The sequence below is a fragment of the Phaethon lepturus genome, unplaced genomic scaffold (assembly GCF_000687285.1).
Source record: "Phaethon lepturus isolate BGI_N335 unplaced genomic scaffold, ASM68728v1 scaffold17235, whole genome shotgun sequence".
Classification (NCBI taxonomy): domain Eukaryota; kingdom Metazoa; phylum Chordata; class Aves; order Phaethontiformes; family Phaethontidae; genus Phaethon; species Phaethon lepturus.
In genome coordinates this window covers 1-18,295 of record NW_010538560.1, presented here as the reverse complement: position 1 = coordinate 18,295, position 18,295 = coordinate 1, and the positions used below count along the sequence as shown (strand labels likewise).

The following is an 18,295-nucleotide window of genomic DNA, read 5'->3' as shown; positions in this document are numbered from 1 at the left end:
TTATTTAGAAGAGAAGTGAAGGACGACTGAGGACACGTGCAATAACTAGCAGGCTTTCCAAGTTTAAAGTCTGGCTGGAGGGAGATATAAAGTCGATAATGCGTGAAAAGTGTTCAAGCAATGGGGCTGGTACTTGATCGCTATGTAGGGTTCAGGACAGGATGTAAGAGGGACAAGATTAATATAACTGCTGTGAAACTGGTTGAAAATAAAGGAAACATAGCATCTCTGTTTATAGCTAGTGATTGGCTGGAAGCATAGGAACTACATAAACCAGGTTGGTTGGATGATACCATACTACAGCTAATCACGTCTAACAAAGGCTGTCTTATCTTTACTTACAGACAAACACAATGGATATTTATTCTTTTGGATGACAAAAATTGCCATTAGCACCCTGACATGAAAACACTTCTGGTGCTATGAAGCTTGAGTCCTTGCTTCTACGCATTTGTTTGATCAGATGGAAGAGTGCTACCAGAGGTACAAACACACAAGGGAGGACAGCTAGCAACACACAGATGGCCAGTACCCAAGGTGGATAGATTTTCTCCTCTTTCACAGGGAAGCCTTCCTATGGAGATAAAAAAACAAGCAAAAGATATAATTGGAAGGTACAATTATGTTTGGCTATGATTTCCATATGCATTTTATTATGCTGTTATAGTAAGGATAGCAAAAGTTTTACTCTTGTGCTACAATAGCATTCAGTGGCCATGTCCTCTGTGTATCCTTCTCGTGGGTCTAAAGATGGCTGTAAACGTTTTATAGTTTCAAAGACTTATAGCTGGAAGTGTGAGATACTCCTAGGGATGCAGAGGTTGCCCAAAGAATTACCAAACTTTCACATTCCCTGAGTTAAGCTCTGATTATTCAAGTACTCGAAGCTTACACGGTTACCATAATGGTGTTTGGAGGATACCCTGCTGGTGTATGTACTATTGGGAGCGGAGAGCTTTTTCTTGAGGTACCAGTCCATATGTATATTTATACTATGAAGGTTGATGCCTTTCCGTGAGGGTGACTGCAATCCTCCTGCAGTTTAAGGCCAGAATCGGTCTTCAAACTCCTATGCAAGGTGTATTTGAAAACTATCCAAGAAACTGCAACTGACGTGAGCCAGTGTCTCCCAGGTCAAACGTTCTCAGCATTCACACCTATTTGGTGCTGAATTAACCAACGCTGTTCTCAGACCACTGCCTCCCTCCCCATATGTCTGTCAAAGTTACACATTCATATCTTCCTCGGGGCCCCAGTGATATTGGTAGTTCTCACTGAGAAATGTTTTCATCCCCAGCATCTGTTATGCAGCTCTAAAGCTTTGCTCATGCATTTGTTCCACCTCTGAAACCCCTGCAGGTTCGGAGTCTCTGTGAGACATTTCACTTCACTCCAACAGTTCTCTGCATTATGCATATCTGAAACACATATGGAGCACAGCATATCTGAGTCTTCTCAAGAAGAGGCCCTGTTAAGAGGAAGGCGTTTCGGTACATGTAACCTCCTAACCTCTGTGCGTACTGGAGCCTTCTCATTCTGAGCATTGCATCATTTCTGAGGTCCCTTCCAACCTGGTGTTCTATGATTCTGATTTCAGGCTGCATTATGCAGATAAGCAGTAGAGAGCAATGATTTTAAAGGATCTGGTAAGGGAGAAAAGTATACAACTCTTGCATTTACTAGAAGCTTAGAAAATATTTGGGAACATACATATTTAGGGTTCCAGGCTGCATAGCTTGGCGGCTTCTGTATCTGAAGAGTAACAAAGGCCACGAAGACAATTAGCAGGAGCAGAGGGCTAATAAACCTCCATGTGATCTGCCAGTAGAGATTGGGTTTTCGTCCAGTCATCCATTTCACGTCTTTACTGAACCTTTTAAGAGGAGGCATGTTTATGATGATGTCAGATTGAAGTGGTAACAGTTTAACTTTTTCGTATTTTTCTGTAAGTTTTCAACACAGGGTCCAACTCCTTAAATCTTTTCTATTCCATCCTCTTCTTTAATAACTTACTGTAGACTTAAGTAAATAATAATATCAATAAAGTAGGTCTTTATTGATCCCTACCAGGGATGATCAGTTTACATTACCTGAGCACCTACTCTAAGGTTTCTAAGCACAGATAAGTGATGAAAATATTACAGCAGTTCTGTAGAACTATTCAAACATTTAAAAAAGACGAAATTGCCAAGGGAACAAATATAGCTTGTTAGTAAGAAGTCTGAATTAACCAGCACCAAATGAATCGAATCAGGTCAGGGACAAAATTATTGCAACCTGAGCCAGCTTCCTCTGCAGTCAGTAGTGACAGTCATTTGGGCATGGAGCCGATCTTTTACATATACCTCTTACAATTTTGTACATTGAATGGGCAGTAGATACATGGTTCTGGGTTTACATGATAACCTGTATCTGTCAAGTTGGAAAGAGTTTTGTAATCTGGAATACGACTTGTGAATTTTTTTGTGTGTGTGTGCATATGTTCAAACACCAGCTTTATCTTCAATTCTGTTAATCTAACTGAAGATATTAGAAATTCTCTTGAGAACTAGGAAAAAGTGATTTGACTATGCTAATATCCCATAGTAGCAAAGAGGAAAAAGTATATGTATACTAGCACAACAGAGAAAATACAGGTGCTGCAGAATCCAGAGTCTGTTGTAGGCTGTGAAACCAGATTTTATTGCTACTTCTGCATCATAGAAGATTGAGGCTAGCTGTATGTTCCACAAGAGGGACTTGTGAAATTGTTTGTGATGATATAGCCTGGGAGTTATCACCATTTAACATGGGAAATGCTCCAGGGATCTTAACAGTTAATCTAAAAAAAATGAACGCAGTGACTTTAGCTGTAATTGAGGAGGATTTTTCTTCTTCTGTTTCTTATTTTTAAAATCATAGCCTATGGTAAGACTGAAGTTGGGATGATACTGAAACACCTTGATAAGCAACAGCACTGGCCAAATGGGGGTTCATTACCTATACAGTATACAAACTGATCCACAAAAAATCAGGAACTTCATGATCCCTGTGCCAGAGTAAGAATTGGAAAGGTGAAGTCCCAACATGTAACTGAGTAAATAATAGAGGGGAAAAGATTAGCATTTATTGAGAATTGGGGAAATTTCTGGACTGAAGGGGCCCTGAGTAGAGAAGGCAGGTTTATTCTAAATCAAAACGACCTAAGGTTTCTGGCATCTACAGTTACAAAGTATGTAAGGAAAGCTTTTAAAATAAAGAGTGAATTTAATTAGTGTCTGCAACTGAGGAGGTTCTCAGCAGGCAGGTTGAACCTTTTAACATGGGAGAGTTACTGCGTGTTGCTTACTATGAAGTTTGAGGGGAAAAATAATGTTAAACAAAAAATACAAGAGTATACAAAAGAAAAGGGTGGTAACAGGAGGATATTTGAAAGATGGTGTAACTCCTCTCGGCCAGAGACTACAATAGCTGTTGACTTTCTAGCTTTAAACATAGCATCCCCCCTTCCATAAGTGCTATGCAGAGATTACCCCTCCTGTTTTACAAATATAGGAGACTTGAAGCAAAGAATAACTACATTCACAGAACAGGTAAGTGCTACAGAAATAAGTTAATGTTGTGTACCTGTATGTAACATACACGGATTTATCTCTTATGAGAAAAAAATTCTGTCTCTTTCCAACATACCTTTTAATTTTATAGACATATGCAACCCCAATCACTTCAAAGAAAGCGATGACTAGAAGAGGCAGTGAGCCTGCATAGCTGTCAAAAATGTCAATCCAGTAACTCCCCGAACCCAGCGTAAAACACAGAGCAATGAGGAAGCAAATTGAACATATTATACCTGAAGAAAAAAAAAGTATTGTTGTTAGTGGCTTACAGTTAACTTGGGAAGTATATTTTTGTTTAAATTATTTTTTTCTTTCCCTCTAGGGAGCTACAACATGCTGTTTTTTTCTTAGGGGAGCTAATCACTTCCCAGACTCAGTTTTCCCCTGTGTGTTGGCCACCACCCTGTTGCAGGAGGAGTGCACTGCTGTGACTCAGAGTATCCTTCAGCTGTTAGTACTTCCAGCAGATAGCCTGCACTGTGCTATGCTATTGCCCTATGTTAGTTTTTGGCTGATGTAGCAAGTCTCAAGCGCCTTCATTTCCGTGCAGTCATAAGCTCAAAGCACAGGCAGCCGGCACCTGGAAAGCGTAAGGGCTGCCTGGATTCTGCCCCCCGTTTCCTCAAAGGGCCCAGAGGCACAAATGTGTATGTCCCTTATGCCCCAGCGTGTACGGTTTAGGTTTCGCCACACTTCTGTACAGTCAGTTCCCCTTTAGTCAACATATGGATTTGGGGTAATTGAGAGGAAAAGTGGGAAGGAGGGAAAGTGTTGCTGGATGCAGACATGAGCTGCAAGTCAATTTGTATGTCCTTGTGCTCTGTTACTAATTGCTTCTGACTCTGAGATGGGCTTTGGTTCCATGCTGTGTAAAATTGGCTACAGGCTTTTTTTTTTTTTAAATAAAAAAAAGCTCACAATTGGAAAATCAATTACAAATTGGTATGGTTACCTCATCAAGTTGTAAATAAATTTGTTCCTACATAAAAAGTTGTAAAATGAGAAGGATATAATGTAGATGTCACAGGAAGACTCTCAAAAAGGCATGACACAATATTCCCCATGCGACTTTGTAAGGGCACATTGCAGAAGTGTTATTCCATTACTTCAAACTGTGATAAATTTTTCTAGACCAATTTCACAGTATGGAGCCAAAACGAACATGCTCAGCACAGAATCTGGTTTCTGAGGAGCAGGTTGGGTTCAGTCACTGTCTCTGGTTGGACAGATTCCAGTTTTGGTGCAGGAGCAGGTTTGCATGCACTTGTTCCTCCGTTTCCAAGTGGTAATCTTCTACTCTGGTGTGTTCACGGTAAATGTGAAATAATCTGTAGCAGCATAAACCTGGATGAAATAGGGATGAATGACCTATCTTACAGTTGTGATGATATGGTAAGTTCCTGCACCGGTGACTACGGCAGACCAGGTGATGTCACTGGTTGCCTTAAAGGGACTGACTTAGTTGCCAGAGGCTTAATGGAGAAAAGGCTCTTCCTGATGTTTACAACAGCTCAGAGTGAACTTGACTGCAGGAGTAGCAATTTAACAAGCTTTCTCAGACTGAAACAGCTCTTGCAAGCTAGGAAAAAACCTGGCATGGGTAATATAATACTGTCATCTGACAGCTTCTGCCATAACTGCTACCTCACTGATGTGCTTATCTTCTGCAAACACAATCCACTGCCCTTACTAACACTGTGAGATAGCCAAGTTAATATTAGAAATTCTTAATCCCTCCGTGATATTTATTAACCGGGTGCTAGTTTGCACATCTCTAAAGAAGCCACCTTCTTTGAAGCAAAGCAAATACCTTACCAGATAACAGCTCCTTGGGTATTGATTTAGATACAATACGAAGCTCTAGAAGAGGAGTGAAGACTCCCTCGATGTTCCCAAACATAGAAGAAAGGCCCAAGCTGAACAACATTATGAAAAACAGGATGGCCCAGGCCTGGGAGCCTGGCATGAGAATAATGGCTTGAGTGAAAACGATGAAAGCCAAGCCAGTTCCCGATACACTCTGCAGAATTCACAGACAAAATTACACGTTATAATGGATTAAATGTAATTTTTCAGGCATATAGAATTATAACATGCTTCTATCCTTTCCTGGAGTCAAAAGTGCTGGTCAGCCTGTGGGCTTTTGTGGCAGCCAGCCATAGAGAAAATGGGTAGCGGGGAGTGTTTAAGGGGATTTTAATTTTAAATGGTCTGTCAATCAGAGATGTGTAGACAATCACAGAGCAGAATTTTAGCTTGCACAGAGAGATGGGTCCAGAGTAAAGCAGATTTGAGAGTTGTAATTGAAATAGCAATTGTTTTGCTAATACCATCTTAAGTATGTTTTTTAAAAAAATCTATGATGTAATAGCTGCTGGAAGGAAAGAGATGTAAATACGGATATAATTGCCACTCCAGCAGCAAGAGGTTTGGTGAATTGTTAATCACAAAAACTCACATAATTACCAGGGCAGAAACGGCTAATAGGGAAAAACCCAATTTCAGCCAAATTTCCTTTAATTCAGTCTCCCAAGGACAAGGATAATTAAACCCAGGCAATGAAAATATGCTAATGTTGCTCTAATTTAGAAGTAAAATATGTCAATTGAAATGTAAATCAAAAAGGATGCAATAAAAGGAAGCCAGAGAAAACAGAGTCGTTGTCAGGGCTGAAATGTCTTCATTGGACTTCTCCATCACGCGAGTAAAATAGCCTATTTCACCATCGTTGTGGTAAGGCTATCGTGCATTAGCCCACGCTGTCTCTAGCAAATGTGTCCACCCTTTTGTCCTAAGACTTTTTAATTTTATTTTTTTTTCTGAAGTTCCCTTCTTTCTTATTCTGTCCTCCAACGGCGGCCCTGTTCTTTTCTTGTTAGGTAGTAAGGACTTGTAACAGGGAAATACAAATGGGTGAATAGTGAATGAGAGTTACAGGGCTGGATGGGATCTCTGGAGCAAGTGGAATGAGGTTGGAGAAGAAAACAGAGAAGAAACATCTGTTTTTAGTGATAGGGGAAAAAGAAGACAAGTTCAAAAAGAAGGGAGAGGATCATGATGTATTTTAATGTTTTTGGGGGGGGAAACAAATAATAAAACAAAGAAAAAAAAGGTGAGATCCTGTGCTGAGATGAGTGAAAATAAAGAGGAGAAGACAGGAGGTAATAGGAAGATGGGGAGTGATAAATAAAAGACAAGACAGTGATAAGTTACCTTCCTGGTGGTCACATGTGTGATTTGAAGATAAACACTGCACATGTATCGTAGTAGATTTTTTTGATTGCCACATATGGACTTGGGAAATTCCCATTCAGTATCCCTTTTCTATAATCTTTCAGCTAGATGCATTTCTTGTGTTGTGCTTAATTCCTCTAAAGTAAGACTGAATCTAGTATCCATGGTAGGTTGCAGGTAGAAGCACCTTTGAAAGCTATTTTTGTGATAATGTGTAATTTTGCATGCTATACCAGACAGCTTTGAGTTCAGACTGTCCTACAGCAGTGCTAATATTTGAAATTTTGAAAAGTTGTTTTGTTTCATGATGACGTAGTATGTAAAAGTAACATAAAAGTACTTATAAGAAAAAGGAAGATACCAGACCTTCTACTTTTTTTTGTTTAAGGGTTACGTTGTTGAAAACAATTGTGGTACCTGATCAAGAAATTCTTGAAGGTCACAGCTTTTCAGTTTGAGTCCAGCAATTTGTTCTGGATAAGATGAATTTAGGAAACTAATCCAGGCTGTGTAGTTCTGTCGCATGATGCTTTCTTCTGGAAGATCAAATTCATTGATGATACTGATAATGTTCCTGGCAGAGAAGCCAACATATCATGAGTTTAAATATTTGCAGATGATGTGGCTGGAAATGCTGTGCCGTGTATTCAGATGTTAATAGAAAGTTGTGTTTATTTTCTGTGTGATGTTATTTTCATTATAAAGGAAAATATTAAATGAGGACTTCTATGTAAAATAAGCAGGAGAAAATATTCAGAGGCTATTTAATGTCTTCTCTTTCAGATACAAACTCTGAGTGCTTTATGCAGACGCAGCCTCTAAAACATTGCTGTTCTTAGTTTCTCAGCTCTCCAGACCATTTCCACCACTTGTGTTTAATAACTTAGTGAATCTGGTGGAATAGGAGAAGGTTTTGGTTTTCTACCTACTTCTAATGCTAGTCTGAGATTGAGATGTGATCCTTGATTTACTGCTTGCAATGGATTGTTTTAGAATTTGCTTCTTACAAACACTACCGCAATCATTCTTGCTTCAGTGCCATAATACTATTTTTACGGTAGACTTCTCCATACAGATGCTTTTCTTTTTTAGTGAAAATAAATTCTCTAAATGCATGTTATTCAAGTAACACATCTATTTAGGCATTGAAACCACAGTATAACACTGGAAACACAAGTTTCTCACCTGTCCAAGCAGTCCCAGTAGCCTGTGGTTGCTTTAAACCCCAAAACAGAAAAGACTGGGATGGAAGCGTAGAGGGATGTCACGCTGTTCACAATTGCTACAGTCACAGCATCCTTTTCACAGTCATTTCTAGAAATAGAATTCAAACAAGCAAAGTGACTAAAAAAAGGCAGTATTTATCGTCCCCTTGGTATAGAAAATAGTTATTTATTGTTAGCCTACTATACAATTTGTTTGTCTACACTGAACGTATTTGCTGAGCCTGAGAAACAAACCTGTTATAACTGGTAAAATAAAAGATCTCTAAAACTTATCTGTCATCCTCTCACATGTTTCTGTAGGCATTTTCTTTTTTTAGACCTTTTTTTTTTCCTCTCTTCCTGTTAGAAAATCTATTTGGCCTTTTAGAAAGACAGCAGCTGTTAAGATCCTTTAGACGTATCCCAGGAAAAGAGTTTTGAAAGTTTTAGAAAATTGTAAGAAATACAGCAAGAATTTAACTATCTTGCGAAGGTTGTACTTCTACTTACTTTGGTGGATTGTAGCTTGAGAACGCAATAAGCCCTCCAAAAGCCAAAGAGAGAGAGAAGAAAATCTGGGTAGCTGCATCAAGCCATACGCGGGGATTTTTCAAAGTGTCCAGCTGAAATAATTGGAATCAACGCATGGATTAGGCTTGAATTAAAATTTCTCTTTCTCTCCCAGTTCTCATAGCTCATCTCACATGTGAAATTGTGAATTGTGTTGCCATTTAAGTACACTGAAAATGGAAATTAGTACAAAATGCATCAGTAAAGCAGGTGTTTCTGAAGACATAATTTGGTCTATTTAAGTGTATGTAGTAATTACAGAATCAGTTTCACTTTTAAAAGTCTCGTTAAAACAATCGTACACCTCTTGAATGATGATAAAAATGTGTTTCAATAGGCATGCAATAGGGTCTGTACATTACATTTTTCCTCAATTTATTTCTTTTTGTTAATGCACATACTAGGTAACTTGCAGTTTAACATAATCTTCCTAAAACTGTATAAACAAATACTAAACCGTCATTGTTTTAACACACAAAGTGATTCCATAACTTTCCAAATTCACTTACAAAAAATGACTAAAAGCCCAAGCAGACTTTGCTGCTGCTTTTCTTGCTGAAGTATATTAAAATACTAAATCATATCAGAAAAAGCAGCTTAGCTGAGCTCTTGGATGGGGAGCTAGATTGAGAGTTCCTGGAAAATGAATACGGAGCATGAGATCTGAGGGGGGGGAAAAGGAAAAACAGTATTTCTGACTGTAGCAGTAATACTTACATTAGGGGTGAAGAGGTAAGCTAGACCTTCAGTGGCTCCTGGTAGAGTGAGTCCGTGAATAAGGAATATAGTTAGGACCAGGTAGGGAAATATTGCTGTTACGTAAATTGCCTAAAGTAAGAAGACAGACAGCTACTGACAGTAACATTGATAAATCCTATTTAAGTTATTGCAACATACCATCCTCATAATATTAGATAAGACAGCTAGAAATCAACATTGCCACCTCTAAAAGCAGCAGAATGTGCTTTTGGAACAAAATTGCTCTTAAAACTGTGAGGGGAGGCTGGCAGGGCAGCAGCCTTTGTGGTGGGAAAGCAGAGGAGTGTTGTTTTGATCCATCTGCACCGCCGCTACCTCTTCGCACACCGAGATGGTGCTAGCCGGGCAAACGGGGAGGGCTTTCCTTGGTGGTGGAACTCGGTATCTGGAGAGCAAGATCCAAAGTGTGGGATAACGCGCTTCTCTCTCCTTTCCGTACCTTTCCTGTGGTTTCGATTCCTCGGATGGTGCAGAGGTAGACGACTGCCCAGCAGGTTGCCAAGCACAAAATGAGCCACCACTGTAACGTGCCACTCTCGGTGACATCGGGTGTTATGTTCAAAGTTTTCCTGTACCAAAAATAATTTACTGCGGTGCTTTCGTAACATTCTTCGTTGAGCCCTGGAAAAAAAACGTGGCAAGCGTGAGAATAAATTTTAAAATTGGTAATATTTTTCCCACTCACTCTATGGGTAGGAAGCAATACTTCATGCTAATGGAGAGTGGCAGGACGATCTCTTGTAGGCAGCCAGGTCAAACACAGAGATGGACTGAACTGGCCTTTCTCCACTGTCTGTCATGTGCAGCAAGACAAACTCTTGTCACGGCAGCCTGAGGCTGCAAGACTTGCAAGAGACCTTCACCAGAACATCACCAGCATTTCTACTGGCATTAACTTTGTAAATAGAAAAGGTGTCATACTCGGTGCAAGGTAAAATCTAAACTGCAATTGCGGTGGAGACTGTGACATTTTTTAGCTGTACGTCTACAAGTTGGTGGGGATGTAGCAAGAGTCAGGCACCTGAGAATACATCTAAGCCCAGGATCTCCTGGCTGTGTCATGGCCCTGTTAGAGGGGCAAGACTCGGGCATCAGCGTCTTTGGTTCATATTTCCAGGACTTCTGTGAGGAGGAACCTTGGGCACCTGCGGCCGGGGGAGCGGGCACTCCCCAGGCAGGCTCTGCGCCTGGAGAAGAGGGAACTGGGAACGCGACGTACACCATGACCCGTGCTCATCCCTCTGCCTACAGGCAACCTAAATGCCCGAAGAGGAGGTTGACACAGGATCTTCAGGAAACCCACGGACCTGCTGTCTTGAGCTGGAAACCTGAGTTCCCTGGGTGCTGCTGCTCCTGCCTTTGCTCCCAGCCAGAACCAGATGTGTCCCGAGAGCTTGAGGCAGCCCTGTGCGTCTCCAGGAGCTGGGGCTACACAGCAGAGAGCAACAGAGGCGGCACGGGTCGCAATCCCTGTAACCAGGAGGTCCGGCACACACCAAGACCGGAGGAGCTCTTCTCCCTTCCCTGCCTGGTGGGACCCGAGTGCATCTCTTCCTCTGCCTGGGAGAGCGAGCTGGTTTTATTCCTGCTGAATCTGCTGTTTTGCACTCCATCCCGCTCAAGTTTAACATTGCTTTTCTTCCCCTCCTTCCCCAGTTTCAAGCCCTGTTAGCCCAGGCCGGAGGAGGGACGGCTCGTTCCGCTTGCGTGGAAGGGTCAGTCGCTCGGTCGTCCTGTGGTGACTCTACAACGGGAAGGAGCATGTCCGCGGGCAGGAGAATGATGAAATGCTGCATTCCCGCAGCATCCTGATACTGTGTGGACTGGTAGTAAGTTTGAGGTGGCTGAATGAGGTAAGTGGCTACAGGGAACCTCCCTTACTCTCCGGCGTAAACTCCAGAGCTGGGCTTGATGATACATTTTAGGAAGATAATCCTGAGGGTACAAGAAACAACTCCTCCCTCCATTTCGAATTTTCTCCCGTTGTACGAAATGCCAGCCTGTTCCATCAAGCTCTCAAACCGGCCCATTTCTCCCTTTTCTTACGGTCTTTCACTTGCTTCTGAAACAGCCACCGTTCACCACAGAACTCTGAAAACGAACGAATCGACGTGGCGAACCCTGCGGGTTCCTTGCCCTGTGGCTGCGGCGGGGGAGCGCGCTGCGATGCTCCCAGGCAGCCAGCTCCGTGGCCTCGGCAGTGGATCGAATTTAGTTCACTTTTTGCCCTGATAAATTCCTTTTCTTTTAAGGAGTCCCTTGTTATGCAGGAGATGGTAACTCGAGTATTTTCAACCAGAGGGAGGAAGCAAAGTGTGTCACACTTCCATCCTCACCTCGCAGCCCTCCAGCCTCTGGAAGCGACGGCGGCTGCAGGTCTGTCTGCTGGGGTTCAGGAGAACGAGCTGACCGAGGAGCCCAGCTCCAGGAGAGGGTTGTGGAGTGGTGCCCCAGGGGCAGGAGAGGCCCCCCACCACCTGCCCCTGGGGTGCGGAGCCAGCGGCCCCAGCTGGGTTAAAGAGAACAGGAAGACCTTTTAAAAGAGCAAAAGAAACTCAGGCAAAAAACATCATGAAATTGTTATTTATGATGTAAAAAAGGTAATATTGCTGAATCAACATTTGGTCTTCTGTAAAATAGAGCCATAACAGGACTGCCACGTAGTAAAAACGGACTGGGAACTGCAGGTTGCATTAGAAAAAAATCTACAAATTTTTAATTGAACAGGTGCTGCAAATGCCAGCAGAGACAGTGGAGGAGTTTGCTGGTTTGTAAATCTTGAAATACTAGAGAAATTCTAGCAGACAGAGGGTGGGGCCCCTACCTCTGAAAAGCAAGAAAAGTGACCTCAGTGAGCAGTGGCAAAATGTTGACATAACTGTCGGCTAAATTCTGGGAAAGCTGGCAAAAGGCTAATGGAGAGGAGTAATCATGATTGTGGTCGTTGCGCCTCTATGAAACTTTTCAAACAAAACGTGCTCTGGTGAGATTGCAAAGGTGGAGAATGAAGTAACTTGCAGGTGTGTGATGTGCTGGTTTAGCCAAGTGACTTTCCAGTTACAAATTTACACTTGCAAGTGTGGTTGCCACCAAAAGGTCATTACACCTGAAGCTGGTGATTCTCTTCCAGTGTACGAGGACACTCGTGTACTCAGACTTGCTGGTGTCCTTTCCTCAGCTGCGAAATAAAGGAATCAAACTTGCACCCGGACATACACTGACCGGCGCAATCCCAGTTACCTGTTGAATGAACAGTCTCTGGCTGTTGCATGAAAGTCCGTGGGTTGTAGCAGGATGTACGAGTAATGAGCTACCTAGTGAAAAGCTTTGCTGCTCTTGTCCCTTTAGTCCCCGATTAAGTAGGTGAGCCTGAAATAATGCCGTTTTAGTCTCCGTTCAGCTAAGCCTGGTGGATGGGAACAGCTGCTACTTGACCCACTTGGGAGGCAGCTCCCTGGAGAGAGCATTGCAATCGTGATGGAGAAGTGCAGGTTCTTCCCATCTTGGCACTGGTATTGAAAAATCCATCATTAAGGGACTGGACTTCTTCAATATTTTCTAAAAGATTGTCCTGGTTTTGTCTGGGATAGAGTTGTTTTTTCTTCCTGATGGCTGGAATAGTGCTGTGCTTTGGATTTATGTGCTTTGGTATGAGAATAAAGTGTATAACACAGTGATGGTTTCGGTTGTTGCTAAGTAGTTGTAGTGCTTATACTAAGTCAAGGACTTTTCAGCTTCCCATGCTCTGCCAGCAGGGAGATAACTAAAAATGCAGGTTTTTGTATACCAAACTAGTTGATTAAAAAGTTGATCTCCAAAGCAGGTTTGGAAAACATTTGTTTAGCTCACTAGTTGGGACATGTGTATCCTAAGAAATGAAAGAATCCTATCTCTTAAAGCCCCCAAAATTTTCACTACTTCTGTAACAAAGATGGGGCGTGTCTGATTGTATTCCTGCTCTAGAATAGTCCTTAGGAATAACTAAGGTCTCCAAAAGGAAGGTAACTTCTGCTGTGTTTTGTCTTTTTTCTTAGCCTCTTACTCAGATTCTGTTTCTTGCTCTGCCCTGGAACTTATCGTTTCACATGCTCTGAACAAAAAAGAAAGCTGAAAAATAAATTTAAAGATCGGAGAGCAGTCTTCCTTACCCTGCTTAGGTACACTGTCTGTCTTTAGTCTTAACAAAGGTTTTGTAATGGGTAGTGTGAATTTGGTCTGAGCCTCAAAGATTCCCTCTTCAAGTAGTTTCTCTGCTGCCTCAGAAGTGTTCTGCTTATTTAGTTGTTCCTTTTTTCTTTCTTTTTTTTTTTTTTTAAACGCTGTTATTTCATTTCCCATTTTGAAATCAGGCAAAAGGAGTCATGGACTTTCTGGCTTTTGTTGACCCTGCGAGGATGATGAATTTGAGCAGGCTATCATCACTCTCGTAGCCTTTTGACAGGAAAACAAAGCAGGTCTTGTGCACAACTCAGGGCCAGATCAAGTGTGGCTTCTCTTCTCAGGGGTTTCTTGGTTAGCTGCTCTAGGAAGCTGTCTTGTCAGATGTGTAAAGGCAGTCTCAGCAATCTCCAGGCAGAAAGCAAAGTTCTCCAGTAGGATTGTGTTTCCTGTTCTGGCAACTCAGCTGCTCTTTCTCAGCACATCACGAGAAATGAGCGGAAAGGCTTCTGTAAGAGCTTGTTATGAGCCACAACCACTGCATCACCACCTAATGAAAACTTGAAAGTCTCATTTAAAGCAGTTACTGAAAGACGTAGTCATAAATTCGGTTCTTAATTACACTAACAGTCTCACGTGTCTTCATACACAGTTTACGATAACAGACACGTGCGTCTTGATAAAGGACAAGTTCCCCGCAGGCAGAGAGCAGAGAACGCTCTTTCAGACTGATATTTGTATCACAGCACAAAACTTCCCTTTTCCCCCTGCTAGCCCCCAGACTGACGTTTCTGATCCTCCTTTCGCTAGCAGTGGCGCTGGAAGTGGTAGTTACCTGTTCTGTTTTCATTTAGAGGACACACACTCCAAGGCAGAGGTTCTTGGAAGGAGTTTATGAAATACCACATCACCCAGGTTAAAACGGTGTTATAATATAAGCTCACCAGAACCGACACCATCCACGAACCAACCCCTGCAGAAAGCACAAGATCTCAGCTTAGAAAAGCTTTGGAAAAAATTATCAGTCTCAGTACTTCCTCGCATCTCCTAATTTTACAAGACTTTCTGTTTCCCCCCTGAGATTTTCACATGCAAGATGGGCATTTGTGTCCTCAGTAGCCAAACGCTGGTGCACAGTCCCCCAGCTCACCAGCCCTGCTCCACGGAGGCTGACACTCCCTTCTTAGGTAGAAGATTAGGGTTGAAATCTTTGCTCTAGTATATAATGCATTGTTTTCTACAACACAGGACACCTTTAATAGCAGAGGCCAACAGAGACTGAAGTTTCACAGCATGCTATAGCTGCATGAGGGCACTCTTTCATCCCAAATCATGCATATATGCCCTAAACTCGTAACTCTTTCGCTCCTACAGTAAGGAAGGAAGAGTAGCAACACCATGGACTCTGCTTGCTTGCATTTTTGCAAAGGGAGGATGAATTTGCCTAATTGTAGGAGATGGGTTTAGCTGGAGGCACCACCCTGCTGCCTGGTGTTTCTTCCTGGCTGCCCTCTGGCCTGTAGGTAAGTCCTCTTAGCCGCCTCTTCTCCTCCCACACACCCCCGCAGGCATGGCTTTTCCTTCCAGTCCCATTTTCAGGCACGTGCTTAAAGCAGGCCATGATCCAGCAGTCCTGGCTGGAGCATCCGAGGGCTTCTCCTTGCCCCCGCAGGCAGGAGGGTGCTGCCTCAAAACCGGCAGAGCCGATGGTTCAGCCCCAGCAGCGGCTGCTCCCGTGCGCTTCTCGCAGCAATAACGCACGCAGGAGACGAGGTATGTTTTTTTGGTGTGTATTAAATTTAGTAAATAGAAAAAGCTGCCAGTACGGGACCGCACACCGATCTGATGGACGCTGCCGTGTGGATTGTCCCTCGTGCCCAGGCATCTTAAAAACGTGCCTTTAGTAGCCCCACTGTGTCCCCCTCTCATGCTGGGGAACTTCCCCAGGTGCTTTTGGCTCGTTAGGAGGTGCCAGGCTCCGGTTCCTGATTTCCTGTCTTTCTGTCCCCCCCCGCAGTCCGACTGTCCCTGGACGGAGGAGACTGGCTCCTGGAGGGGCTGTGAGGGAGGAGCGAGAAGCACCGCGGGCAGGCAGCTCTCGTGTGACCGCCAAGATACGGCAGGGACGGGGCAGCGCTGGCCAGCACCGCTCACGATCGTTTTGCTTCCCACAGCAAAGGTTATGAGGTTTGCATTTAAGGCTCCCACGTGCCCAGAGTAACACTTGTTGGGAGTGATACAGAATTATAGAGTCGTAGAATAGTTTGGGTTGGAAGGGGCCATTAAAGGCCATCTAGTCCACCCCCCCTGCAATGAGCAGGGACATCTGCAACTAGACCAGGTTGCTCAGAGCCCCGTCCAACCTGGCCTTGAAGGTTTCCAGGGATGGGGCAGCTACCACCTCTCACTGGGAAAAATTTCTTTTTATATCCTAACAAGCATCAGGCACAGGTCTGTAGGAAGTGAGTGCTGGGTGTGAGCTCAGCTGCAGTTCCTTGAGCTGGGACCCCGAGAGACGTACCGACTCCTCCGAGGTAAGGTGAGATGGTGTTCCAGGCACCGATGCTGCCTTTCCTCAGGCACTGTCCCAGGGCCAGTTCGAGATGCAACAGTGGGATTCCTTCGAAGAGAAGGGCGATGAAGTATGGGATAAGGAATGCCCCTGAAAACATAATTAAGTGCAGTTGAGCCATAATCATAATATGATTATCTACATCTCTCTCAAATTACTGTTTTGTAATTTGACTGTTTTATGATACTAGCAAAGTCCTTGTAGGATGTGTTGAGAGAGGGAGCATTGCTAGGGATAGCTGCCGAGCAACATCAGTTACTGGTAGTTCTGTTAGTGCAGATGGAGGAGGAAGGGCTGGGATGCTTAGCGCTGCAGGACGCTTCCCCTTAGGCACTGCTACAGCCCATTAACACAGAAGATCTGAATAGCCTCACCATTTCCTCCATTTGCCTTTCTTTTAAGCATCTTCTTTCCTTTTCCTGTTCTTGAAAGCACAAGGGTTTGCCTCTCCCCTTTACCGCCGGTTTCCCCGTCGGTGCATCACCTCGTTTCCCTCCCTAAAGGACGGGTGCCATCGGGTGCCTGCGGGCAGGTATCAATCGTGCCGCCAGCCGGGCTGGCTCCTGTGGATGGTGTGTGACACCTCATCTCCCCCACCGTCCCTCAGGAGGGACACGGGCTTGGGTCTCCCTCCTTTGCACAGATACTGATTTTCATGAGACCAGGAAAAGTATCATCAGTACGCGTAAACCACCCGCCCATCTGTCTGCTTCGGATGAAATGGTGTAATAGGTTAAAGTTTATTGTCATGGCCAACAGCCACCGTGACCGTGAAGCCTCTTTGGGGAAACAAAGAAGTCCTGCCTTGTCCCCCTCCCAATCCTCCTACCAACTCATACCAACCCTGTGCCCCTCATCGCTTTCTCGATAAATCTGTGCCTTCTTACACCATTTCAGCTTTGCCTCCAAATCTCCTGTCTAAGCCTACCCAGCTCTGCTCTTCCAGCTCTGGAAACCTTCTCCCCTCCCTCCAGGCGGGCAGGGAGAGCAGCTTCACCACCACCCCAGCCCTGCTGCTGAGCGAGCGGAGCGGAGCAGCTCGGCTGGCCACTCCGTCTTCGGCCCCAAGAAGGAGGCGGGGGAATGAGCGAGGATCTCTGGTCTCTTCTTGGAACTGCTCCCGTGTTTTGCAATCACTGGCTATTCAGCAAGGCTGGGCAGATAAACTGAATCACTTTGGGCTAGGCATTGCAATAACTTTGGTGCCTATTGCTAGGTGTTGCAATAACTTTATACAACACCCAGAGAAGGTGTGTCGTTTAATAGTTTAGCCCTTTATCAAGAAATACATAGGAACAAAAATCAGTGAAGCTCTTCTCAATGAAGGACTGGTCTGAATTTGCCAAAGGTGGAGATAAATGTCTTGTGATCTGATTTCCTAAGATGTTTTCAGCTGACGAGAAGTGGACTTCAAAAAGGAGCCTCACAGTTAATTCCCAGTATGTTAAATCCACAATGTGGATCCTCAGTACCCCTGCCCAGTAGTCCCCTTGCTTGGAGACAACTCCTAAATGGCTTTTACAAACAGCCCCAAAGAGAGAGATTTACAGAGGGAGTCAAGGACCACAATAGTTTATTTAAGTGTTGTACCAGCATGGAGCTAACTACCAAAGCTTCTGTATAAATACAAAGGAATTTGCAGGTCCCTTCTGCAGGAGGTCAGAAACCTCTTGCCATGCTCAGTCCTGCGCTCTCCTTCAAGCCTGGCGAGATCTGCAGAACCGCATTATCCCTTTCAGTGCTTAAAGGGGGCTTCCAAGAAAGATGGGGACAGACTTTTTAGCAGGGCTTGTAGTGATAGGACAAGGGGTAACGGTTTTAAACTAAAAGAGGGCAGATTTAGACTAGATAGAAGGAAGACATTTTTCACAATGAGGGTGGTGAAACCCTGGCCCAGGTTGCCCAGAGAGGTGGTAGCTGCCCCATCCCTGGAAACCTTCAAGGTCAGGTTGGACGGGGCTCTGAGCAACCTGGTCTAGTTGCAGATGTCCCTGCTCATTGCAGGGGGATTGGACTAGATGGTCTTTAAAGGTCCCTTCCACTATTCTAAACTATTCTGTGATCCTACGATCCCCCCGCAGCACGGCTGAGGGTGCCCACCCATCCCTCCTGACAGCCCGATGCCTTGGGCTGTCTCCTGGGAAGAGCAGAACATCCCCGCGAGCGACCGGCGCGGCGCGGAGCCCTCCGCCCGTTCTCTG

At 44.0% G+C, this 18,295-nt stretch overlaps 1 protein-coding gene across 1 annotated transcript; it reads right to left on the bottom strand.

Moving 5' to 3' along the window:
* Nucleotides 1-361: 361 nt before the first annotated feature.
* SLC6A18 (solute carrier family 6 (neutral amino acid transporter), member 18) lies at nt 362-16,184 on the bottom strand (the record flags this gene model as incomplete). Its single annotated transcript, XM_010286864.1, has 11 exons — nt 362-574; nt 1,711-1,873; nt 3,670-3,829; nt 5,412-5,616; nt 7,248-7,404; nt 8,016-8,144; nt 8,546-8,658; nt 9,323-9,433; nt 9,804-9,985; nt 14,358-14,495; nt 16,044-16,184. Coding segments are annotated over 11 exons (1,712 nt in total), but the record flags the coding sequence as incomplete, so codon positions are not given.
* Nucleotides 16,185-18,295: the final 2,111 nt, after the last annotated feature.